At 55.3% G+C, this 24320-nt stretch overlaps 7 protein-coding genes across 7 annotated transcripts; 3 read left to right on the forward strand and 4 right to left on the reverse strand.

Annotated features, from left to right (window-relative positions):
• The first annotated feature begins 150 nt into the window (after positions 1–150).
• IE81DRAFT_302979 (putative kinesin-1 motor protein) lies at positions 151–4108 on the forward strand. Its single transcript, XM_025512265.1, has 8 exons — positions 151–519; positions 607–809; positions 883–956; positions 1027–1327; positions 1408–1637; positions 1707–3242; positions 3317–3813; positions 3880–4108. Exons 1-8 carry the CDS (start codon positions 491–493, stop codon positions 3929–3931), a joined length of 2922 nt encoding a protein of 973 aa, XP_025369042.1. The 5' UTR covers positions 151–490; the 3' UTR covers positions 3932–4108.
• A 1160-nt stretch (positions 4109–5268) lies between these two features.
• IE81DRAFT_324057 (tannase-domain-containing protein) lies at positions 5269–8805 on the forward strand. Its single transcript, XM_025514132.1, has 3 exons — positions 5269–7633; positions 7701–8316; positions 8407–8805. The coding sequence occupies exons 1-3, from the start codon at positions 5720–5722 to the stop codon at positions 8502–8504; spliced, it is 2628 nt and encodes an 875-aa protein (XP_025369043.1). The 5' UTR covers positions 5269–5719; the 3' UTR covers positions 8505–8805.
• Positions 8806–8954: 149 nt separating this feature from the next.
• Positions 8955–10838, reverse strand: IE81DRAFT_347929 (hypothetical protein; the record flags this gene model as incomplete). Its single annotated transcript, XM_025516205.1, has 1 exon — positions 8955–10838. One exon carries the CDS (start codon positions 10836–10838, stop codon positions 8955–8957), a length of 1884 nt encoding a protein of 627 aa, XP_025369044.1.
• A 3049-nt stretch (positions 10839–13887) lies between these two features.
• On the forward strand, positions 13888–15825 carry IE81DRAFT_347930 (hypothetical protein; the record flags this gene model as incomplete). The annotated part of the gene is made up of 3 exons (XM_025516206.1): positions 13888–15219; positions 15293–15705; positions 15777–15825. 3 exons carry the CDS (start codon positions 13888–13890, stop codon positions 15823–15825), a joined length of 1794 nt encoding a protein of 597 aa, XP_025369045.1.
• Positions 15826–16338: 513 nt separating this feature from the next.
• On the reverse strand, positions 16339–17599 carry IE81DRAFT_324059 (hypothetical protein). The gene is made up of 3 exons (XM_025514133.1): positions 17340–17599; positions 17206–17260; positions 16339–17130 (listed from the first exon to the last, which is right to left on the reverse strand). Exons 1-3 carry the CDS (start codon positions 17587–17589, stop codon positions 16575–16577), a joined length of 861 nt encoding a protein of 286 aa, XP_025369046.1. The 5' UTR covers positions 17590–17599; the 3' UTR covers positions 16339–16574.
• A 1211-nt stretch (positions 17600–18810) lies between these two features.
• Positions 18811–20837, reverse strand: IE81DRAFT_152311 (hypothetical protein). The gene has a single exon (XM_025510455.1). It carries the CDS (start codon positions 20683–20685, stop codon positions 19144–19146), a length of 1542 nt encoding a protein of 513 aa, XP_025369047.1. The 5' UTR covers positions 20686–20837; the 3' UTR covers positions 18811–19143.
• A 1851-nt stretch (positions 20838–22688) lies between these two features.
• IE81DRAFT_152371 (hypothetical protein) lies at positions 22689–23477 on the reverse strand. Its single transcript, XM_025510456.1, has 3 exons — positions 23365–23477; positions 22814–23267; positions 22689–22734 (listed from the first exon to the last, which is right to left on the reverse strand). The coding sequence occupies exons 1-2, from the start codon at positions 23427–23429 to the stop codon at positions 22820–22822; spliced, it is 513 nt and encodes a 170-aa protein (XP_025369048.1). The 5' UTR covers positions 23430–23477; the 3' UTR covers positions 22689–22734; positions 22814–22819.
• Positions 23478–24320: the final 843 nt, after the last annotated feature.

A 24320-nucleotide genomic window follows, 5' to 3' on the forward strand; every position in this document is an offset into this window, starting at 1 on the left:
ACGTGCTCGAGTGTTGCTGTGCCATTTCGGGGTGCTCGTGCGCGCGCGCCCCGTGCCCGGTCCGCGGCTCCTGATGCAGCCAATCTTGAACAAGTTGCTGTTGCTGCTTTCAGGCGCTGCTCACTCAGATTCACGCGTGATTTGTGCTCGCAACACCCCGACTCACTACTACGTTGTGACCGTCTCTGCTGCTTGCACGTCCATCGCGTCCATCGCTTGCCCGCCTGACCGCCCCTTCTTGAGGTCGGCACATCGCTCGGGTCCAGTCTGCGCACGCACACCTCTTCGTCAAATTGTCCGGGTGGCACAATCGAGCTCGGCCAGTGACACGCGTTCCTGGCTGGCCTAACAGTCTGTCCGGACCTTTGACAACGCAAATTCATCGGCTGTCATCGTCCGCTCATCGGCGAGGGATACACCTCAAAGTTCCACACGATCTCATAGTCATTGATCCCTTTAGCCGCAGGATTCCAAATCTGCAGCGCGCATCATGTCAGGCAATGTCAAAGTAGTGTCGCGGTGCGTATGCGTTGCACAGTGAACTGGTTGCCAGCGATTCTGAAAACTTAGACCTGCCGCGCAACCTTTCACTCTCCTCCTGTACAGGTTCCGTCCTCCCAACTCCCTCGAGCTGAAGGAGGGTGGGGACATCGTAGTGGATTTCGATGACTCGGAGGGTACCACAGTCAAACTTAGAAATGGCCCGACTTCAGGTCCGGAAGCCGCCGGCTTCACGTTCGACCGCGTCTTTCCGATGGGCACTCATCAACAGGACGTGTTCGAATACGGTATCAAAGAGACTGTGGATGGTGAGTTGAGCACCCCATGGGAGTGCTAGCAGTCAAACGATACACAGCTGACATTATCCTGGCTCCGCCACAGATGTCCTCAATGGTTACAATGGCACCATCTTTGCCTATGGTCAGACGGGTTCGGGCAAGACCTTCACCATGATGGTATGTACTTCAGCTGTGGCAGCCCTGAACCCGTGTCATGTTGCTAATGCATGCGTGGCTGGCGAAACAGGGATCTGACATCGATAGTGAGGACCTCAAAGGTATCATCCCTCGTATCACCGAACAGATCTTTACCAATATCGCAATCAGCCCGCCACACTTGGAATACCTTGTCAAAGTCTCGTACATGGAGATTTACATGGAGCGCATTCGAGACTTGTTGGCCCCGCAGAATGACAATCTGCAGATTCATGAAGAGAAGAGTCGAGGCGTCTACATCAAGGGCTTGTCAGACTACTACGTATCGGATCAGTCTGAAGTGTACGAAATCATGCGCCAGGGTGGCTTGGCTAGGGCGGTGTCCTCGACAAGTGCGTCGCTTGGTCTCATGTCGGTTTCGCTTGCTGGAGAAGAGTACTCATCCCACAATCTCCGTTGCTGTTGCATGCAGACATGAACGCCGAATCATCGCGCTCGCACTCAATCTTTCTGGTGACCATTCAGCAGAGAAACACCGAGACGGGCTCGCAGAAGTCAGGAAATTTGTACCTTGTCGACTTGGCAGGCTCAGAGAAGGTTGGCAAGACAGGAGCATCGGGTCAGACGTTAGAGGAGGCAAAGAAGATCAACAAGAGTCTCAGTGCTTTGGGAATGGTCATCAATGCTCTAACAGACGGCAAGGTAAGTCCTGATCGCTGACAGCATTTCCCCATTCATCATGGTCTCACCTGCTCACCTCTCTTCATGAAGTCTTCCCACATTCCTTACAGAGATTCCAAATTGACACGTATCCTTCAGGAATCGCTTGGAGGTAATTCGCGCACCACTTTGATCATCAATTGCTCGCCCTGCTACTACAATCAGGACGAGACCATATCAACTCTTCGCTTCGGTGTTCGTGCCAAGTCGATCAAGAACAAGGCGCGCGTCAATGCCGAGCTATCTCCCGCAGAACTCAAGGCTTTGCTCAAAAAGGCGCAGGCCGACGCTGCCCGTCAGCAAGCCTACATTACTGCTCTGGAGACCGAGGTCAAGCGATGGCGAAGCGGCGCACAAGTCGCGGAGAGCGAGTGGGCAGATCTCTCAAAGGTCGTCGTTGGTGCATCTGCCGGAGAATCCGGTACCATTGCACCTGCTTCCGCCTCTCGACCTCCGTCGACTAGACCAATCACGCCTGCTATCGAGGCTCTTCGCGAGTCAAGACCAGAAACACCCTCAAGCGGATCGATGGACAAGGATGAGCGGGATGAGTTCTTGCGGCGCGAGAACGAGTTGGCAGATCAGGTCACTGAGCGCGAGAACGCTCTCAAGGAGACGCGAGCCAAGCTGCAGGAAGCTGAAGACGAGCTTGCATTCCTCCGCGAGCGCGAAGCCGAACTCAGCGAAACCAATAAGACTTATGCCAAAGACTCGGAAGAGCTCAAGCTTGCCCATGACAGGCTCATTTACGAACACAAGGAGACCACGATCAGTGTGGACATTTTGAAAGAGCAGATTCAGGACCTGCACACAGAAATCGAGGATCTCCGCAGGAGCGCCAACGAGCCTGGACGCAGTGCTACTGGTGTCGGGCAGAGTGCCGATCCCGCTCAAGCGGACAGGGATCGGAAGAAAGCAGAGCTTGTGGGTCAGATGATGGAGGGCTACACTGCGGGTGCTTTCACAGCTCTAGAGCAACAGGTGCGGGAGTCTCTTTCCAAGCTGGACCTGGTCGCTGGCGATAAGGGAAATTTATCCTCTGAAGACATTGCAAAGATCAAAGGGCTGTTCGACGATTCGCAATCAGTGGCTCGCGAGAATACCGAGCGTGCGCAGCAGGCAGAGGAGCAGAACAAACTCCTCGCACAAAGCAGAGACGAGCTGGAGGACCGCTTTGCAAAACTCGAAGCCGAGTACGATGAATTGCTCGACAAGACGATGCAGAACGATGAGACGAACGCAACTGGCTACAATGACGCTGCCCAAGAGGTTCGTCTGAAGCTGGAGGCGCAGTATGCCAGCAAGAGGGAGGCACACCTAGGCGAGATTGCGGATCTTAAACGACAACTCGAGCTTCGCGCCAACGAGAAAGCCAAATTGCAGAACAATCACGAGGTGCTGCGCTCCGCGTATGACGAGCTCAAGCGCGCTCTGGCTGTCACTTCCGCCGCTGCAGATGGAGGCAAGAATCTGGCTGAGGAAGCTCGCGAGATGGAGAGAGTGCGTCGCTCGATGACCACGCAGTTGGCAGAGTTCGACAACATGCGTAAGAACTTGATGCGTGACCTGCAGAATCGCTGCGAGAAGGTGAGTTGGTGTAGCTTGAGATTCGCATCCGTTGAACAACGTGAAATCCGCTGAATCCTGGACTGGCCGCGCAGGTTGTTGAGCTCGAGCTTGCCCTTGACACGACGCGCGAGCACTCCAACAATTTGATTCGCAACTCCAACGTCAAGTCTCAGGCGAAGAAGATGGCGCACCTGGAGCACAACCTCAACAATCTCGTTCGCGTTCAGAAGAGCTTGGTTGACCAGAACACACAGCTTAAGAAAGACATCAACGCCAGCACAAAGAAGCTGATGAACAGACAGGATCGCATCGCACAATTGGAGCAACAATTCGCCGAGGCTCAGGCGGATCTAAAGCGAGCCAACGAAAGATTCGACGACCAAGTTGCCAACCTCAAGCAAGCCATGAGTCACAGACAGGCAAAACCTGCAGGAGCTCAGACTGGGGCAGCTCTTGGCTTTGGCCGCATCGCGAAACCTATCCGCGGTGGTGGGCCTATTGGACAGCCGGGACCCCAACCTGGACCTGGCGCAGCTGCCCAAGGACTTCGTCATCCGGGTATTGCGAGCGCGCAAGCCCAGTCTATCGAGTGAGTAGAGAAGACAAGCGCGTCTTTGCCACATAACCTAACTCAGAGTCATCCTCCTTGCTGAAGCTCGAGCTCGCCAAAGGCTAGATCCAGCTGGTTCTTCTCGGCCACGAAATAGACGCCCGCACTGTTCCGCTCTTTATCTCCGATGGCTACATTTTCCGATTGTTGGCAGCTTGATAAATTGCGACCTCCCAAACGCTTGTTTGTGTTGTCTGCGAGACCATTCTGATCGCTCGCAAGTTCAAGAGTCGACTGCTTCCGCGTTTCAATGGCATACCCTGTCGACCGAGACACATTATGCACCCTCTCGTGAAGCGGCTCGCGTCCCACGTGCATTTATCTCTCATATACTCAGCCCAAAGGCCCGGTCTTGGTCCGGCTATCGTGCAGGGACAAGCAGAGGCCTTTCGAAGGTAGCAGTCTGAGTAAGATTCGCTGTGAAGCTGCTGCCGGGTAGACTTGAACAGCAACACTGCGATTCCGATCTTTGTTTCGTTAGTGCGTGCTCGTTTCAGCGGCCCAGCGTCCCATATAGCCGCGCTGGCAGCGTTACTTCCTTGGCACTCGGAGCGGTACGAGAGTAGCAGTCAAGAGTCACAAAGGTGCATTTGAGACTCACGAAACACGACTGCTACAACCGCAAATGTGAATCTTGCATGACGTGTGACCTTTCTGGACCTTCGAGCTTGCGACCGATCTGGCAAGTCTCTCGCCGATGCTTTCTGCTCGTCGAGGCATGAGAGGATGCCGATGGCATGGATGCCCATTCTTCACCTACGTAAAGATACGCGAGTCTCTTGATAAAGGGTACTCACGACTGTGCTTTGGCTCCTCGAGACTCTCCATTCCTGCAGTTCGCTGGGCGCTCGGCCGACTCTCGATCATGAGATCTTTGCCTGCTGTATGCATGCAAGCGCGAGCTTAAGAGCTTCTGCAGTCACAGTGCGCTGATGGAGAGGATGTATTATGCGATGCATGCTAGCTCGTCCGGCGGCCGTGCAGCTCAGTGAATAAATCACTAGCAAGGCTGCTAGCTCGGCCGCGTCCGAACGTGGGTGGGGCAGCCGCGGCCGTCTCTCTCGTGTCTAAGTATATAGGTATAGTACGGTATAGTCACGAGTTGCGTCCGCACGCGCGACGCGGGCGTGACCGCGCCAGTCTCAGCGGCTCCGACGCTGAGACCGGCAAGTATGCAGCTCGCTGTCTTCGATCAGTCGAGGCCGAGACCGTTTTGCAGCTTGCGCCATGCACATGTGCCGTCGATCACCAAAGTAAGCGATCAGAGAAGAGAAGCTAAGACGAGGGCCGGTGCACTCGTGCTGCACTTTATTCAAGAGGAACCGCGCGTGCGTCACTCGAACGTTCGCCTTCTACATTCTTGATTCAAACTCTGTTGTGATTTCTTGATTGTGATTCAGATTGTACAGACGAGGTCCACCTCCTGAGACGGGCTGCTCCGTGCACTCGATCACAACCCTTGACGGCTCGGACACTCACGACACGACTGATTCTCCGACTTGCTCATGATCCGCTTGCGTGTGTTGGCCCGGAGGAGTGGTCGTCGACACGCTGATGATCTTCCTTCACGACGCTTGGTGCCGATGCTTGCTGACCTCGGCATTCCGCCTTGCCTAGAGAGGCGCCTTGCTGAAGGCGAAGGTCATGTCATCTGCCATATTGTCAGGGTACATGATGCTCTCTCCTGTATATGAGTGGTGACTGACGACTTGATAGACGTTCTTCCATCGTCACACTCACACTCGAGTGAGATTTCCCCATGTCCAGCTCGATCCCCCAGCCTCTCCCTTTCTGCTAAACCTCGTCGTCTCATCCAAGGGTTTTTCCCCGTCCTGAACCTCGTTGGACTCAATCTCGAGCTTCGTTGCTCAGAGCTCTTGGCAGAATGAGATCCTCGCTGCTCATTTGGCCGGCACTTGGCATAGCGCTGGCCGCGGGCAGCGTAGCTGCTTTACCCGCCGACCGAGCAGCAACCTCCAGCAGTGGGCTTACGTCTCGCGTTCCCAGCTCATCACGTTCCACGTCTGTCAAAAGCTCTTCCAACACGGCTTCGAAGTCGATCTCTTCGAAAAGCGCCAGCAGCACGACCTTCGCGGCGCCCAGCACCAGCAACGTGACGAACAGTAACGGCACGATTGTTGCCAAGGACGCGCCTCCACAAGCGTCTGCCTGCACGGCTTTCGCAGCCTACCTGCCAACTCTGCTTTCCAGCGGCAAGGCTACGCCCGGTGGTACCAAGCTCAAAGTGAAAAATTCCCTAGCAGCGTACTATCAAGGTGTCAATCCCAGCACAAAGGAGCTGATCGATCTGATTCCTAATGGCGCTTTTGGACCCAAAGATTCAAAAAAGGGCGCCATCAGCGGTGCTGGAGAATGGGACACCACGGATGTCATGATGGATGAAGGTTACGGAGAGGCGGATCTGGTGGAGCAAGCCGGTCTGGGTCTGCTGCCGCCCTTTTGTCGTATCGGCGGCAGCATTGAGACAAGCGATTCTAGTCAGACATGGTTCGAAGTCTGGTTGCCTTTACCTCGTGATGGTCTGCAAAACGGCACATTCGGTGACAGCTCGATTCCGCAAAACGCTTCTTCGCCTCTCGTGCGCGTCAAGCCTCTCATTCTTGCCAAAGCATGGAGACAAAAAGACCCGCTGGTTGCTTCTTCATCATCCACTCCCGTACCGACAGCAGCGGCATTTAGAAGTGAGAATCCAGCCCTCCAGCATGTCCTCGCCCGAAGTGACTCACCGTCTTTCGAGGACGTCACTGCCTCTGAAACGGCGCTGCCATCCCCAAGCGCTGCTCTAAGCCCCAGTGCCGTCGACTCCATCACTTCCGGCGAGGGAAGCGCTGTTTCTGCTAACCCCTCAGCCACCGCTTCCGGTGTACAGCCCCTGCTCCCGGAAGTAGTACACACAACGTCCAAGAAGCCAGACGGCCTTCCTGCATCTGGCGGCAACTGGCGAGGCCGAATGCTGCTGATCGGCACAGGCGGTCAAAAAGGAACCGTCATCTACCCTGAGCTCAAACAAGTCCTGACGCGATACAGAGAAGCAGCTGCAGGCACCAACGCTGGCCACTGGGGCTCAGGGTCCGACACCACATGGACTATCCAATCTCCAGAGTCTCAAAACGACTTTGGCTACAGAGGCGTGCACGTATCGACCTTGGCTAGCAAAGCGGTCGTGTCGCAATTTTACGGTGCCAAATCGTTCGGCACAGACCGGGCGAATACTAAAGACGCCACTGGCCTCACTTTCCGTAGCTATTTCAAGGGCTGCTCCACCGGCGGCCGACAGGCGATGGTCAGTGCACAACGCTATCCGCAAGACTTTGACGGAATCATGGCTGGCTCGCCGGCAATCGACTATAATTATCTCAACGCGTACCAGATTCACGTCAACAGCTTCCAAAACGATACCTCGTCGCCTAGGTACATTCCTGAGAAGCTGTACGCGACCATTCACGAAGCAGCGCTCGACCAGTGCGACGCCATGGATGGACAGATGGATGGCATCATTGGAGATGTCTTCAACTGCGACCCACACGACTACGTCCCTAGGCTTGCATGCGACGCCCAGGAGAGCGTCGCGGCAGATTCGACCATCATTCCGACGATCGCTTCCGAGTCTGATGCAGTGAAGCTAAATGCACGAAGCAGGCAGGCCAATTTGGCCGGTCATAATGGCCTCGTACAGCTTGACAACATCACTTCGAGCGATACACCTTCGTGTCTGACACAACCTCAAATCGACAACTTGTACGATATCTATGAAACCTTCAAGATCGGCGACACGCTTGTAAGTACGCTCGCCCCGTGCGCACATTGATGCTGCTCACTTCTTTGCGTGTTGGTTCCTGCTGTAGATACATGAACCCGTCCTCCCCGGCTCAGAGACGGGTTGGACAGTCCTGGATGGCGTAGGAGGAATTCCTTTTCCCGCTGCTCCCGGTTGGTTCAAGTATCAAGTTCTCAATATCACAGATAAGAACGCTGCTTTCAATCCTTACACTCAAGTCACGCCGGATGTCATTTTTCAGGGCCAGCAAGCAGACGCGGGAGGCACCATTGGTTTCAACGCAAATTTGAGACCTTACTTTCAAAATGGAGGCAAGCTGGTCCACTACCACGGCTTGGCAGATCAATTGATCCCCAGCGGGAGCAGCTTCAGGTATCACAAGCTGGTGACGAACAATTATTCGCGCTTTTCCAGCAGCTACAGATTCTTTCCCATTCCAGGCATGAACCACTGTCGTTCGGGTGATGGCGCCTTCAACTTTGGTTCGGCCGGTCAGACGGATCAAGCTGGATGGAGACCGTTGAGCTACGATGCTAATCACGATTTGACCCTCGCGCTCTTCAAATGGGTGGAGCAAGGCACAGCTCCCACGTCTATCATCGGTGCTGCGTACAAGAACAGCACGACCGAGACGATCGGAAGCTACTCTTCGGATGTTCTAGCACCGCGTCCGTTTCAGAACGGTGAGTGTTGCGAGTGCGACAAATTGTTCTGCTGATGGAGGGATCGGGCTGACTGGTTTGCCGTCATCACGACTTATGCTCCCCCCTCAGGTGTCAAGCTTACGAGACGCTTCTGTCCGTGGCCCAAAACGGCGCAGTTGGTCGACAACAGTCAAAGAGGCGTCGCAGAAGGCTACAAGTGCCAGTGATCACTGCGTCAATTTTCCGCGCCTGACTCTCACGCTCGAACGCCTCATGACACCAGCTAGCCATGATTATACCCTTTCGCCTGCCGCGCTTACAGCTTCAAGTACCTCCGTCCATGCCTCAAGGACGTTGAGCAGTGTATGTGCATAGTCCAACGCTCTTCGTCTCACCCCAATCTTTCATGTCCAGTGTCCAGCGCATCACGTCTTTTTTTGCAAATTTGCGATGGGACCCTCAAAGGGTTTCTGCTAAAAGTACAATTGAAATGGGCAGGTGATAGTGGATATGCGATATGTGAAGTTCAAGGGAGTGTTCGACGTCTGTCTACGTGCGACGAATGGATAGAGTAGAGCAACTGGTGCTTCCGAAAGAGTGTATAGGTAGGTAAGGTCCACCTTTCCAGTCACCAGCGCTTGGCGAAACTTCCGGGCGGTGGAGCTTTGACAGCCGTCCTACAACCATCCACTGGCAAAACGGCTTTGCTTTCTGGCTTCGGCGTGGCTTCGATTTGTCGGCGGCGATAAAGATGGCGCATATGGCGAAGCAGCCTTGACGGACATCCCGAATGCGTGGCTGAAAGGGTTGGATCGTTCAATAAGAGGACTGGGCATCAAGCTCAAAGGCACAGGCGAGCCTTTGCCACCTAGGTCTAGGTGGAAAGCTTCCTTGAACTGTCGAACGGTGTGCGATTCTGCGCTGACGGGAGAAGCGGCAGTGCTGCTGTTGCCCAGTGGCGGCCCACATGGCATGTTAGGGGTCTGAGGAGCTGAGAAGCCATCTTCTCTCGAATGACTGGGGTCTGTGGACAGCGAGGAGGTGGACGCCCGATTCATCAGAGTCGGACGCCGCACTGCGACCGAATGCGTGTGAGAAGCTTGACTAGATGGTAGGAGATCTGGGACCTCAGGAGGCGTAGCAGGGGGGGTGGCGATAGAGAGACGCCTTTCCGCTCTTGGGCCCAATGCGCATAAGTCGAGCTGAAGAGCGCTTGTCGCCGACATTCGAGCGTCTACATCAACGCAAGTTGACGCGCGCAAGTGCTCCATCTGTTGAGACTCGTCGGTCGACGGACGTGGCATGACTTCAAAGACAGGGTTGATGTCTGGCGCAAAGACGCTCTCGGCGCGACTGACGGTGCGCGGAAGACTGACACAGCTCGCTGCTTCCGATGCCTGACGCAACATCATCCACGGAGCATGTCGATGCAGAGACGACGTTGAAGAGCTAGGCAAGGCAGCCAGTCTCAGCCCTACACTGTCAGGGGGCGTGCCAAGGTGGTGCCAATCCAGAGAGTCGGGAGCCAATGACTGGATGGGAGACTGCATCATGCCCATCATTCTTGAGCTTGAAAGCGGCGTCATCGTGCTCGACGTTGCCTGCGTTGGGAAGAGCGCATCGGGATGCAGTCGGTGTAGTGGAGAGGCTGTTGCTTCGTCCACAAGAGGGAGATGCCGGTGGTGCGAGGTGGGCGCTCTGACATTCATGCCGTTTGGCAGGTGTGCATTTGCAGGTGACGACACCACATTGGCCCATACTTGAGGTTCGAAGCAAGCCTCGGAGGGTTGCAACGAGGCTCTTCGACTGTTATATCCGTAGAGCTCGACAGCGACGTGCGCTTGAGAGTTGGTGGTGGCGGCGGCGGATGTCCTGCTAGAGTTGCTTGCTTGTCTACTTGCAGTCATGAAGAGCCTAGGACTGGCAGCGTAGATGGATGAGACGACTGATGGAGCTCGAGCCTCGCCGCGAGACAGGTGGTGCACGGACATGGCGCCGACCGGAAGGCGCTCATCGGCGAGCAGCCACGAGTCCGGAATGGAAGATGCAGTGTGAATTTGTTGCAATGTGTGCTGCTGCGGAGAGAAAGAATATCGGCTAGAATCCGAAAAGGATCGCGGTGATTTGAGACTGCTTTGGTCTAGACTCGAGCCGCGCAAAGGCGCAAAGGTGCTGCTCTTCGACAAAGCGCGAGGTCTTTGAAGGGTGAATGGCTTTAGAAAAGAGTTGCGAGACGCCCGGGCTCGATTTGTATGCCAGTGCGAGGCCTCAGAGGCGCACTGCACTGAGCTTACTGAGAAAGATGCACGTCTGAACTCTGAACGAAGGCGACGATGAGCGATCCACAAGCGCGCGAGCATGGCCGCGAGAGCCAGTATAAGGAGCAAGCTGACCACCAACCCGGCTACGCCACCGCTGGACAGCCCGTGTGGATGACCGTAAGCGCGAGACGGGTGCTTCTCTCCGCTGGTGGGATCGTGCCAGGTCGTTGATGAGCTCGAGGATGAGCTCAACCCTGACGCTGCCGCATCCGCGCCATTGGCGCCATAAATGGGAGCCATCACGCCACTCAAAGCCGGTGTCTGCCGGTCCAAGGATGTTTAAAGGAGCTGTCCGCCGAGCGGGATGCGCAAAGGACCTGCGTTGGATAAGCCTGGGCGAGGAGAGGCGAGAGGGAGAAGATGGTCGATTGGTGTAGTCGCGATGGTGCGATGCTGATGACGATGTCTCTTTTGAGATGTTGTGATATTGATATGAGGTCAAGGGAAGCCATGCGTGGCATGACTGTGCTGAACGCTCTCAAGGCTCGAACGATTCACAGAAGAAGAATGCCGGTACGATGAACTTGCTCTGATCTACAATAGCAAGCGGCAATGTAGAGCGAGACAAAGGCAGCCAGGCAGGCAGCCTCCTTGCTGCTGCCGTTACCCCTCGCCGGCGAGCGGCAGCCACTCGTAACGGTCATGACGCTCACGATTGCCTTAGCAATCACGAACCTGGGTCGAGTTGCGGTGGGATTGACACCATGGCTGCCAAGTCGCCGCAGAGAAGTCGTGCTTGCGGTACCTGCATGCTTCTCCAAAGCGTGCCTGGTTGCCCCTTTCGTGCTTTACCTACCGATGATGCTACTATATGAGACCGTCAGGATGCCCGCAGCGAGAGGGCATCGGCGATCGAGCCTCGAGCAGTTGAGTCATGATGACGATGATGGGTCGAACCGTTGGGTCGCACGGGTGCACGCACGCACACCTGCCCTGTGGATTGGTCGTTTGCACCAGCTTTGATCTCGTGAGCTGAGCCTTGTTTTCAAGCTCAGCAGCCAGCGCAGAAAGAGCAGCAGCAGGCCCCATGAGCTGATGCCGCGTGCCGCGGAGTTTTCGTGGGAAAGTAGCAAGTAACTTCTGGAGGACTTGTCCCTGAAATACACAAGGCGTATTGCTCCGCATCCACACTCACACTAAAAGTGGCAGAGCAAGTTCAAAGATCAACACTCGTCGAAGTGTTGCGAAAAAGCACGCAAAGCTTAACCACGGCCGTGACGTTGTTGTCGACTGCACAGCGCACAGCATCCTGCTGCATGGTGCATGGTGCAGCAACAACGGTGCGAGAACCCCGTGAATTAGCGCAGCGACCGTTGGGCTGGGCAGGCTACAGCGCCGTGGGTCGTGCGGCAGGCAGGCATCCTTGCCTCTCCTATGATCACGTCCTCATGCAGGGCTTTCGAGCTCGGAGCACGCAGGCTCGACGCCTTGCTTGACTGCATTCAAGAGCTGTCGTCACTATAGTCACCAGTGTGCTGTGAGGGCGACATGACATCGCGGCACACACGAGGATGAAGCGCGGTGGCCTCCCCCGGGGTGCTTTTCTGGCCTCTGCTTTCAGCGCAAAGAAATGGTCACAAAGATTCATGAGATTGTTACTCCTCTCTAGCACGGAGAAAGCACCTCTCTGAAGGCAGACTTAAGTCCGCCCAGCACGTGTGAATTGCCACGTTGTCGGTATGCGGGCACCACTACTTGATTCGCTGTCACTGGGGCTGTCCCTGTGGTGAAGCACCTTATGCACATCTGCGTCAACAGTCGACCTGACCGAGTTTCTAATTCACGATTGCAAGCCAATATCGCGGCTCAAGTGAGGTTTCTGCTCGGTTTGTCACACAAGCCGCCTTCGACCCGCTTCGATCTGGGGGGATGCCAATTGCATGCTACATACCCCTAGTAGAGCATCAGACATGAAGAGCTTCCCTACCTTGCACGCCGACCACATTTGCTGCCAAGACGCGAAGCTCACAGAAATCCGCATTCAAGGCTCCGACGAGGATGTACACGGTATGCGCCGAGCGCACTCCGCCTTCCCTCTCCAAATGCGTGTATTTTGCTGCTTATCAGGACTTTGCAAAGGGCGAGAGTGCGTTTGACCGGCGACCCGCAAAGATGATGCGTTATGAAGCGCGATCATGAAATTGTGTAGACCTACTCCATCGGTTGGTCGGGCTGTGCTGATACCCGGTCGCAATGATGCCGAGGGTGGTGAGCTGGAGGGTGGCGACCGACAGAGCCGGGCGTACGCCCTGTTGGCGCCAAGCGTCGCACTGTTGTTACTCGCAAACACGCTGGCCAGATAGGGACTGGTTGAAAACGCACGAGGCAGCGCATGATATATATTGAATAAGATGCTGCCACAAATCACAAATCACGAATCACAAATGTCGAAGAGGATGCCGACCTGTCAAGCCACAATCCTGAATCGTCAAGTAGATGTACAGTACAGTCGATCGTGAGTATACTCATCACTCATCACGGTGATTTTACAAACGCGCGCGTCCCCTTGCATGCTTCTTCGGCAAGATCGACATGCCTTGCCGGTACGCGCAACACTTGCATGGCATCAAGCCAGAAGAGTATACAATCAAGAATGAAGATGAAGAGTAGCTCCGATTCTTGATTCGTCATCACCGCGCGCCGGACTGCCAAGAGCGGCCTGCTGCTGCTGGGAGAGACGAGTCGTGACCTTGCAACATCGTGAACGATCAGCACGTGAAGCGAGTTGAAGGATGGAAGCTGAATTTGAGCGAAGGCTATATAAATCAAATCACGAATGTTGATGACTCTTGATGAATAATCGTGAATCTTGAATAGAAATGACGCCTCGCGGCGTCACGTGACAGCCACGCTCAGACCGCGTGTGGCGCGCGCACAGATCAGTTTTGAGTCTTGAGGCTAACAATCTGCAGTGAATAGACGAGGCTGAATCCCGATTCAAATTCGCTCACGACGATGGGCGGCTCGCAATTTCAGCACGAGGTTGCATAGCGCGAGCATGCGCTGATCGCAAGGAAGCCAAGTCGAACGACCGCCGTACACGGATCGTGATTGTCAGCTGCCTTGCGACCTCATCTTTGCCCTCTCGAGATCGTGACTGCACATGACGTCTTGTTATCCTAGCCAGCGAGCTTCTGTAGAGGTGATCGTCGGAGCCTGTCCCCCGGACCAACCTCTGAGGAAGGCCCTCCAATCGGTAGCCTCAAAGCGTTCGTTGCCCTACCTCGCGAGCCTTTCGCCGAACTCGCATCGTTGCTACCACTTTGCTTAGTACGGCTCGAGTTGCGCTATGAAAGGCGCCCTGTCGGGCATCTCGGTCAATCCGAGTGCAGTGGCCATCACGTTGCTCACGCTATCCGTAGCGCTGTGGCTGCCCAACTCGCTGGTCATCCCATTCAGACCAACCGGACCCATCTTTTCACGACCGCCTGATGTGTTGCCGGCTCTGCTGGCACCGGTCGTTCCACCGGAAGGCTTCTTTGCTTCGCTAGCTAGAATACTGCAAATAGGCGTGCTTGCCATCTCCATCGCGCCCAGGAATCCCGTCCTTCTCACCATGGGTGGTATCTGGACCGTATGGTGCTTGACCGCGGCTATGAGGTGTCTGCTGGGATTCCTGCTCGGGAGAGCCGTGGGATGGGCGGCGCCTTCCTTCTTCAATCATCTAGCGGTGTACGAGACGAGCACCGGAATTGGCCCTGTACTGGTCGCCATCGACGCGGCCACTGTTCTGCTGCAGCGATTACCTTCCGATGTCTCGCCCATACCAAGCGCATCTTCAGTACCCCCGGCATCTTCCAGACCATCCATTGCCATCCACACGCTCATCGGAGTCATTTCTTGCATACTGGATGGCGCACCCTGGACGTATGCAAGCGGTGCCGCAGTAGGATTTTTTGTTGCTATAGCATACATTGTAGCAGAAAGCGTCACGGGAGGACCAATTTACAGGCCTTCGGGGGAGGGACCGGTGCCCCTGCACGTGCTAGAGGACGAAGAGGAGGAAGGCAACGGCTCGACAGCCGTAAATGGAAATGGTCGTCGAGGCAACCTATACGGTGCCGGGGGTCATTATGGCAGCAACAGCGTCCCGCCAAGCCGAGTTGCGCTCGTCCAAGCAGCTTTCTGGAGAGGCGCAGCGCATGTACTCGTATCCTTACTCCTCGTCATCGTGGCAACCAAGACCTCTGGCTGGTTGCCAGATCTACCTCAGCTAGGGTCACCTCCACCGAGTGCCAGGCCGCTGCTGGACATCGTCTTGCTCACTAGTCCACGTCCCCGCGACGAGAAGGGAATCGCACCAATGTTAATCAATACCACCGACTCGTTCTTTGATGCAATTTCACCCGCAGCAAGTCCGCTGATCGCACCTCGGATATCAGTCTTTACGCACTTCAGCTCGAAAGAACACCCAGCATTCGACGTAGCCAAAGCCCACTTCGACGCGCATCCGAGACCCGAGCTTGGAGAGCGCGCTTCAAAAGTGGTGTTCTATAGAGATAGCGACTCGCACGCAGATGTCAGGTTGGGCCATCATTTGCATTTGGCCGAGCTTCTGAGATGGTCATGGGAAAGGGAAGGCTCATCAGAATGGGTCATGGTAGCCGAAGACGATTTCCCAGTGAGTGGCAAACGTGTGCGATCCTCCTTGTGCGCAGATCGAGCGGCTTATTCTTGACTTCTATATGATCAAGGTATGCGGAGATTGGGGTTGGAGAGGGATAGAAGGGGTCATTGCAGAGCTCGAGCTTCAGCGTCGGCCTTGGGTCGATCTGCGAGCATCAGGCGCTGCCGAAGGAGTTTCGCACGCCGGCCCCCCTCTCGCCGGCTGGGTGGGTGCAGGCGGCTCAGGGCTAATCCTGCATCGAAGTTTGATGCCAATTGCCGAGCGCTTGCTGCGCCTCTATGCCACTTCGGACGGAAGGAGACCTTTGGCACCTCTCCCGGCTGATCTTGTCGTGCAACAGTGCATGTCTGGAGAAATCAGTCTTTGTGGCAAAGACAGAGGAATGATCATTAGCAGCAGAATGCTCATGGGTCATGTGGGAAGTGGGAACTCTGCTTTGGGCCACAATACTCCGGGATCGAGATGGCGTTGTCGCTGGCGGTGAGTGGAAGAGTCGCAATGCAGAGAGCCTGACCTTGCTGCAAATTCCTGATCCTTGCTACTCATCTTAGGCACCCATCGCACGGCCTGCCTTACGTTAAAACAGTCTTGGACGTGTAGAGGCCGTATAGAATCAATCCTCTAGACATGATGTACGCGAGGGCATGGAATCAGGCGGTGAGAAAGTGATTGATCGCGCCGTGACCACAAAGCACCTCACGTAAGTGTCTCGGTGGAGGGGCCAGGAAGCCGAGCATGTAGTGCTACTACGTCCTTGGCGCCGAAGACTTTTGACTCACGACGTTCCGTATACCGCGCTTCCTCGGAGTTGGTGACTGCGGGTGTCGCAATTCCGTTGCACACTCTCATGAGCACTACTTGAATGTGACTGCTACACGAGCACGCATCAAGCCTGATGCTTGGGCATTGTATGAAAGACCTACTCACCGCTACGCTCAAACTTGCCCTCGCTGTCTTCTTGATCGACCTTTACGATGATTCAAAACTAGCGCCGGTCGCGCTAGGAGTCATTGGCAAGACGGTCTTGGGAGGAAGTGTCAGGAACGAGCGCATGGAGCTCACACGTCACGAAGTGAGTCAGGCGAGACGCGGGTGCACAGAAAAGAGAATGGAAAGTGATGAACATTGTGTAAGTGGGATCAAAATTTTGACTACTGGAGGGGCAGAAGCGTGGCGGACCGAGAGCTTGAATTTCGTCGGGGTGGCATTTGCCGCAGAGGCGAGGTGTCTTGGGTACGGGCGAGCTATGAACAGTGCATCAAGATGCTCGAAAGAGCAACTCTGTTGGATCTCTTACTCGAGGGCGAAAGACGCGTTCTTGTTTCAGTGAAGAAGAAGCCGTCTTGCTCTCACGAAACTGCCATCTGCGTGGCCTCGGCCGGCTGTGTCTGAGCGTCACCATGATTCTCGGAGGTATGGTCAGCATCTGTGTCCTCCTCGCGCGTGTCGTGGCCGTCAGTGGCATCTGTGATACCTTCAGCGCCTTGCGTTGTCGTGTCCTGGTGTTCCTGGTGCTCGTGGCCAGGAGCGACCGAGGAAGCGGTGGCAGAGCCACTCGAACCGCTGTTCGAGCTGGCAGAGCTGGCTTCTGGCGTACTGTGAGCAGCCGAATCGGAGTCTGGAGTGGTCGTAGTAGTCGCCGTTCCAGCACCAGGAGCGTGGGCATCGGCATCGTTCGCATCCTCAATCTCGTCGCTACCTTCGTCCTCGTCGTCGTTTGCACCCGCCTCGGTGGCATTCTCAGTCACCTCGTCGTTGCGCTGCTCCCCTTCATTGGCATCGTCGGTGTTAGCAACCGTCGTGTTCTCAGGATCTTCGCTCTGGTTGGGGTTGCTGCCTGGTTCACCCTGCGTCCCTTGGCTTGCGTTGTCGCTGAAGTACCATACTGCATTGTCGATGCGGCCTCTGGAGCACCGGATATCCACGCCTCGTCAGCTCAAAGCTCTTCGGCAGTATACGACTCTCCATCGGCACACTCACACATTCAGAGGGGCGAACTCTTGGAACAACGCAGGGCTGAGGTTGATGCCGGGCGCTTTGGTTTGGAAAATAAGAGTTCTGTGAACACACGTGCTTGTGACCCAAACGGTCACTGATGTGCTTGTCAAACTCACAAGATTTGGAATCGACGACGATACCCCATCTGGTCTGGTTGCTGATGACGATGGTAACGTTGCGCCCGCAGGCGGATTCCTGTTGAATCAAAACGTCGGGAACGCCGACCAACCATTGGTCGTCGGTGACAGTGCGGCCGGTGTTGCCGACTGTTGGCCCACTGTATCGCACCATCGAGTGGGTGTACAGAAATAGAACCGCTGAGCATGGTGGTGACCTCAGAACACCGACGACCCGATCACCTACCATTGCAAGGATTCCTCTCCTTCGAATTCGGCATAGGTCACCGGACCAGCGTAATTAATACCGTTATCCTGGCGTCGAAGGATCGGAGCTGCCGAGATGGCTTGTAAAGCCCAAGCTGTCAGGGTGAGAAACGTAAAGGTACTGCGAGCGAGCATGATGGCTGGTGTTCAGATCTGGTGGGTGATAAGTTGAAGAGGTGGGTGCGTAGGTGCTGTAGGGATCTGTGCTGTGTCTGAGGTGGCAGGCTTACTAATGCAGCTCCCAAGACGATGTATTTGTACCTTTCGCCTCGCTACTGAAAGCTTTGCAGATGTTCAGCAAGGACCACGAGCGTATTCTGAAGAGCGAGGTCGGCCCTCATGGGCTCGACGCGAACCAGACGCCGACGTGAGTAACTTCGCTCAAGAGCAGCCAAGTCCGCACTGTAGCACAGCATTCCAGTGTATCGGAACAGCGCGCCAGCTTGGTGACCCACAGAGCTGTCCGGCTTGCTTGATGATCCAGAGAATATGCTCACCTTTCCTTGGCGTGGCTTGAAGTGTGGCTGCGCAGGATTGACGCTGGCCGTTATGGCCAAGATGCGGGCTTCAATTTGAATCTAGTATGACGCTTGCGTCCGATGCTGTGCTTAATCACAGATGCCGTAAGAATGCCAAGCTATGCCAGTCTCATGTATTAGGAACGATCGAAATGAAGCGGCACATGAGTCGGGCCGGGCAGCGCCTTCCGCGGAGTTGTATTACTAAGAGCGTGCAGGCGCCAATGTCAGAAGTCGTGTCGATCCTCATCGGTCCGCCGTTCCACACTTCGCAGGGACAACGCTCCGAACACTGTGCGCGCGCCAAGGTTGGGAAGAAGGTCTGTTGCAAGAGCGTTGCTAATTTGGTCTAGTCGGATGTGAGCGATTGTACTGCCTCGACAGGAGAACGCTCTGTGTGCAAGAATCGGAGATGTCGTCAGCATTGGGTCCAAGAAAGATGATTTGACGGACCAAGCAAATCGTTTTGTTTTTTCCGTCGGACGGCCATGGCGACGCGTATTCACAAGCCATCTTCAAATAGACAGCTTGTCCTACCATCGACATCCTCTGCAGCGATGGCGTGCCGAAGGGAGGCGGTTCGTGAAGCACGCAGCAAGCAGGCATCATTCAGCATTCGAAGAAATGTCGTGCTGGCATTGCAGTGCATTGTGTCAGTGACCCTATCGACGGTGACCTGAGGCCTGCCCGAGTGTGAAGAACAAGTATGCGAAGGGATTGGAAAAGCAATCTAGTGTCCGTGAAGCATGTATCGGGATCAAAGTGAGTGTTGAGTCGCTGGGCGGCGCTCGAAGCGCTCTGCTGACCGGAAGGGTGGGGGACGCAAAGAGGCGAAGAGTCAAAGGCGTGATTCAAGGGTGACATGCCGGATTGTCGAAGCAGCTTCGGGAGACAGAAGGCCAGTATTAGCGGGCAGGGTCGGGTCGAGTGTCTGTTCAACTTCAAGAACTTGGCTGGTGACCCAGGCGTCAACGCTAGTTCGAGCCTTGACGCGCTTAGTGTTTCCACAGAGTCGACGTTCAATATCGACCACCCTTTCCGCTAGCAGGCACATACGGCAAAGCCTTGGAAATTCCCTCGTTGTGATACCTGCTGGTTTGAGGAGGTCGGGAGGGACTTCCAGAAGCTAGCAAGCGACTGGCTGCTGTTGCGCCCTCGATATCATCGCTCCCACCATACTGCGCACGTGCTTGGGATTTCGAGGGCAGGTACGGGGGGCGCTGAACCATTCGCTCGGTGGATGCTAACTGCCTCGCCGAAGGACCCCCGTGTCCGCTACCATGACCTGAGCTTGACCCGGCGCTCATGAAGTTGTGCTGATCGAAGGTAAGTGGCGTCGCATCGGTGGCGGGACTCATCGCTGGGCTTGAGTCGTTGCTGTATGCTCTTGAGGAAAGAAATGGGGCTGCCGCGTGTGCGGTGTCGCCGAAGCTGAGCGTGCTATTGCGTCTGGACTGGTCCGCTCTCGAAGGCTCGGTGAGCTGACGACGCAGATCAAGCGGATCACCGCCTTCATAGTCGCCACCACCCTGCTTGTTCGACAGCAAGCGCGTTGCGCGGTCTTTCAGTGATCGATTGCGACTGATGTCTGTTCCTCGGCCCAGTGTTGTCGAAGGACCACGTGCGTGCCCTCCGAAGTGAGGAGAAGAAGGGGAGCCTTGTGCACGGTCATACCGAGCAGATCTGACTCCCACACGTTCATCAGCCAGTGAAGCCGAGCTGCCAGATGCTGATGATTCACCGCCGCTCGCCGGCAAAGCGGGTACCATCAGGCCGCTGGTGCCGTAACTTGTGGGGCTAGGCATACCGGGTCGTGCATAGTAACTTTGCCTTGGAATGTCGTACTTGCTGATACTGCTCACACTGTAACCCCTTGCACTCCGACTGGACCGGTCGCGCGCAAGGCGTGGACGCCTCCCATCTGCAAACGCGATGCTGTCCCTCGAGGTATCGCTACGTTTTGGTCGAAGTGGTTTGTGGATGGTGGACGCCGTTGTTGATGTTTCGGCGCCAGATGCCCGCCGAGAGTTTTGAGTGCTGCTGATCGGCCTTGAAGGAGCACGCATGGCTACAAAGTGATCATTTGAGCTTGACCCATCGCCGATGGGCGACGACATCAAGGCTGGACTATATGCGCGAGTGGGACCTCCCCCCCGCACACGCAGCTGTCGCATTGCCTGCTTCCTCTCACTGACGACCCTGCTTTGTGAGCGAGACCAGCGATTCATAGTGATGACGAAGATGGCCAACATAACAGCCACTCCCAGTCCGATGCCGATAAGCAGTATGAAGTCTAGAGGGAGCTTGTCGTCGATTGAAATTGTGGCCGAGCCGGTGAGAACCTGCTGTCGCCGCAAGAGCCACACCTCCGATCGTGCTTGCTTCAGAACAGCTCCGTGATGCTGACGACCCAATTGCTCAGGCGCAGGTGCAGCCGCTGCCTGGGACAGACCTGCCATCATGATCGTAAACATGACTCTGCGAGTTCCGTGTCGCCTGCGTGTCGCGCGCCTGCGTGGGACATCCAAATGGAGTCGAGACGTCGACGCAATCGCGCTCATGATGGGCAAGGGGATATGAAGGGCCGAGAAGATTTGTGGGCCAGGGAGCGTTCGGAGCCTACGACTTTCAGGGCGACGACATAAAAGAGCGAAGGGTATGATGGAGGTGTCGGGGGCGATGGACGGTGCACAGAGGGCGTTTCGAGAGTGCGTTGCGCAGTGTATGCAGCAAGATCGAAGTGGTCGTCAATGGCCGGCGAAAGCTAGGTGGTGCTCGTTGTCAAGGTAGAGAGCTACCATACATTTGCCGAAAGATGCGGAGCAGGTCCACCTGGACTGTACCCCGGCCCTGAAGAAAACGCAGATGATCGACGCTCGTAGTGCGACCTGTGGCGGACGTGGCAACCACAGTGTCGTTGGCTGGAAGGTCGCGGATTTTGGCTTGTTAGCTTGCTGTGATGCTGCGAGAAGCAGAAATCAATGTTTATGGCCGACACAAGGCGAATCAGTAGGTGCCCCAGAGGATGATGGATCACATCAGAGTTCGAAACGGGTCTGGCATGGAGATTTGGCGAACCAAGCACCGGTTAGTCGTGAACCCTACGTTGTCGCCGTTATTTCGATCTGGAGCTTTTCGTGCAGCTGTGCATTCACGATTCACGACTGCCCGGGCAACGCAAAGAAGGCTCTTCTCACCTCTGGACGCTGTCAGTCACATTCTGCCGGCCTGCCTTGGGTCCATCAAAGGGGTCTCTCCGCTCTCGAACGTCTCGATCGAGCTTCGGAGCAGCACACCGGATTCTGCTGGGGGGCAGCGCCCCATGCATGCACAGCATCACTTTGACTCGTCGCAAGTCCAACCTGCACGCCGCCATGCACTTATACTTGCGCCTGCTGCACGCCCTGCTGCCTCTCTGCCGCGGTGCCGGTGCAGACGCGTGATGAGGGCACAGCCGCGTGCGGAGTCCAACGGCCTGAGATGAGCAGCACACGCATGCAAGCAGTCCGTGGGCCGTCAGTCAGTCTATCAGCAGCAACGCTGCATAGGTGTGCGCGTGACGTCTTCGGGGATTCGGCGACACCGTTAGGGCGCGACGCGAGTCTCGAGCGTTCTTCATTCGATCGTGGTCCAGCAACCCTGCATGCAAAGCCAAATTCGTGATTGCAGCCATACCATTCATGCTGCATGATGTCGGCACACGACCTGGGCTGCTTGCGGACAGCATCCGCAGTTGAAGCTAACCACACAGCTACGAGGTCGTAACTCACTCAAACTGACTACTGTGTGCTAGACCCGACTGGAGCTGCCCCGTGACATACTTTCCCGGCTTCCAGTGTCAGTCACACGTGTGACTATTGGCCAGCGCTTTGGCGCGCGCTCGTGCCTCAACTTTTGGAGGGGAAGAGAGTGAGGATCAGCAGGTGCATTGTGACCGACGAGGAGACTTCGCTTTGATTTATTTGGCTGACAAGCTGGCGGGGAACCGTCCAACCCGAAGGACTCAAACTGCGCCGCGACGCAGCTGACAGGGGCGTCCCGAGTTCGCGTCAGCAGATGGAAGAGAGATGCTAGTGACCGCTGATGTGCCCCTGTCAGCGGAAGGGTACCAAAATCTACACCGCTGCTGGTTGCAGCGACCTGCAGCGCAGTCATGCAAGCGCTGCAGGGTTGACCGTGAAATCACGGTTGGCATAACCGACGCGTTGAACGCAGCACCTTGACCCGGGCCAGCATTATCCAGACGTACCAACTCACGCAGCAGGAGACAGCATATAAACATGCACCCATCCGATGGACAGACTTCACGATCGATCGATCCCACGCAAATAGCACGGGGACAAGTGCATGGTCTCAGCACGAGTCCGCTCGATCTCATTGTGATTTACGTTTGACGTGGAACGTTGTCCCAGCCTGTCCATTTAGACACGGATGCTCACAAAAGTGCTGGAGATGGCCTTCGAGATTCGATGATTCACATTTCTTGATTGGCGGCCCAAGCATGCACTCGTGATGACTGAAGTGTGGTTCCTCGCGAAATGCTGCAATACGTGCGTCGCCAAGCGAAGCTTGCGCTTGATATACGAGCTATATGTATGTACCGGTATAGGCTACAGCAACAGCAATGGCGGTCAAAGTGGGGTTGCGCTATAATAGCTAGTGCACCCTCGACGCACTCTTCTGACTCACCAGCAGTCATGCGCAACCTCGATGAAATTTCATATCGATATCGAAGGGCAAACATGCATATATATATATGCTTGTGAAGAGTGTAAGGCAGTGCGAACTGTTTGACCACACGTCGTGATTTTGTCTCGTCTCATTCGCCATTGATGAAATTTGATTCAGCAGTGGGATCGAGCGATTCTCATCGGAACTTGGCATTTTCTTCACCTCCGTACGATAGCAAATTAATTTGATAAGAATGACGCTGAATTCAAGCCAAGGGCCAAGAGGAGCAAGACGTGGAGCGTTTGGGCGTTGCCAAGCCGCCAGCGCGCCGCGGCTCGCGGCGACCAAGGAATTTGCAAAGACTTGGACACCGACAGCGTAAAGGCTTGGCATCGACTTGCGATTGAACCTTACTCGAGCATTCTTGATCATTGTTTCAGCATTGATGGGTGCTGTCGGTAAGCTGTTATACCTGTGGTCGAAGTCAAGTATGTTTGGTCATCTTGTATCAGCCAACACATGCACAACCCGTCAGATGCCTTTGCAGAAATCCCAGATGATGTACGCACACTTTACGAGCGTTCCATGCTGCATGCAAGCCTGTTCGTGCTGACTGCTTTTCGTCGAAGGCCATTTACAGGAACGCACCCCGATCAGAGCTTCGAGCGTCTCGATCATCAACTCGAAGTCTTGAGTCAGAGTCATGATCATGAGTGATTTGAAGTTTGAACCGCTTTTTGCAGCATCGACACGGATCTCCGCCGACAGGCACCTCACGTGTCTTGCGGCGATCCGCTGGACAGCCCGAATCAACAGCATCTCTTCTGAAGTTCACAGGCCTAGACGAAGGAGTGAACGCAATCACGAATGTCTGCTCGGACTATACTTGTACATGACAACAGCAGCGAAACGTCAATGGCTACCCTCACACTTCTTTTCTTGATGCATGGCTTTTGGGGTTCTTGATCTCGGGGTGTCAATAATTTTTGTGCACCAAGCATCTGCAAAGGCTGACAATTTGAATGACGAGGATCAGGCCAGGCGACCTTGCTGGTCGGAGTGCGCACGTGCTACTGGATTCGATCGGACTTCACCAGGTCAGGTGAAGGGCCTCTTCGAGTCTGAGTCAAGTGTCAGCGAAAGTCTGACTGATTAATTCACATCGGCGACGACTCACGACTTGCTTCGTGACGTAAATCCAACGTTCAAGCGATTCTCTAGATCGTCACGGGGGCAAGTAAGTGCTTGGGCCACCTCGCGACTGAAATTAAATTTTGCGTCAGCTGCTTCTCTTGATTCAGTGACTGCTCTTCGATGTTCAAGCGACTTCATCAGCGAGCGAGCGCAGAGCGCCGCTGTACGCGTGCACATCTTTGAAAGGCACAACTCGAAAGATTCGGTCAGAGTCTGAGCTGGGTGAATCGCTCGACTCGATTGGGTGTCGCCACCGTCAGCTAGGGAGCAAGGACATTCGCTGGTGAGCACTGGGACAGGCAGGATCTCAAGGATAGGGGAGCATGGAGCA

Source organism: Ceraceosorus guamensis (genome assembly GCF_003144195.1).
Source record: "Ceraceosorus guamensis strain MCA 4658 unplaced genomic scaffold IE81scaffold_36, whole genome shotgun sequence".
Lineage (NCBI taxonomy): Eukaryota > Fungi > Basidiomycota > Exobasidiomycetes > Ceraceosorales > Ceraceosoraceae > Ceraceosorus > Ceraceosorus guamensis.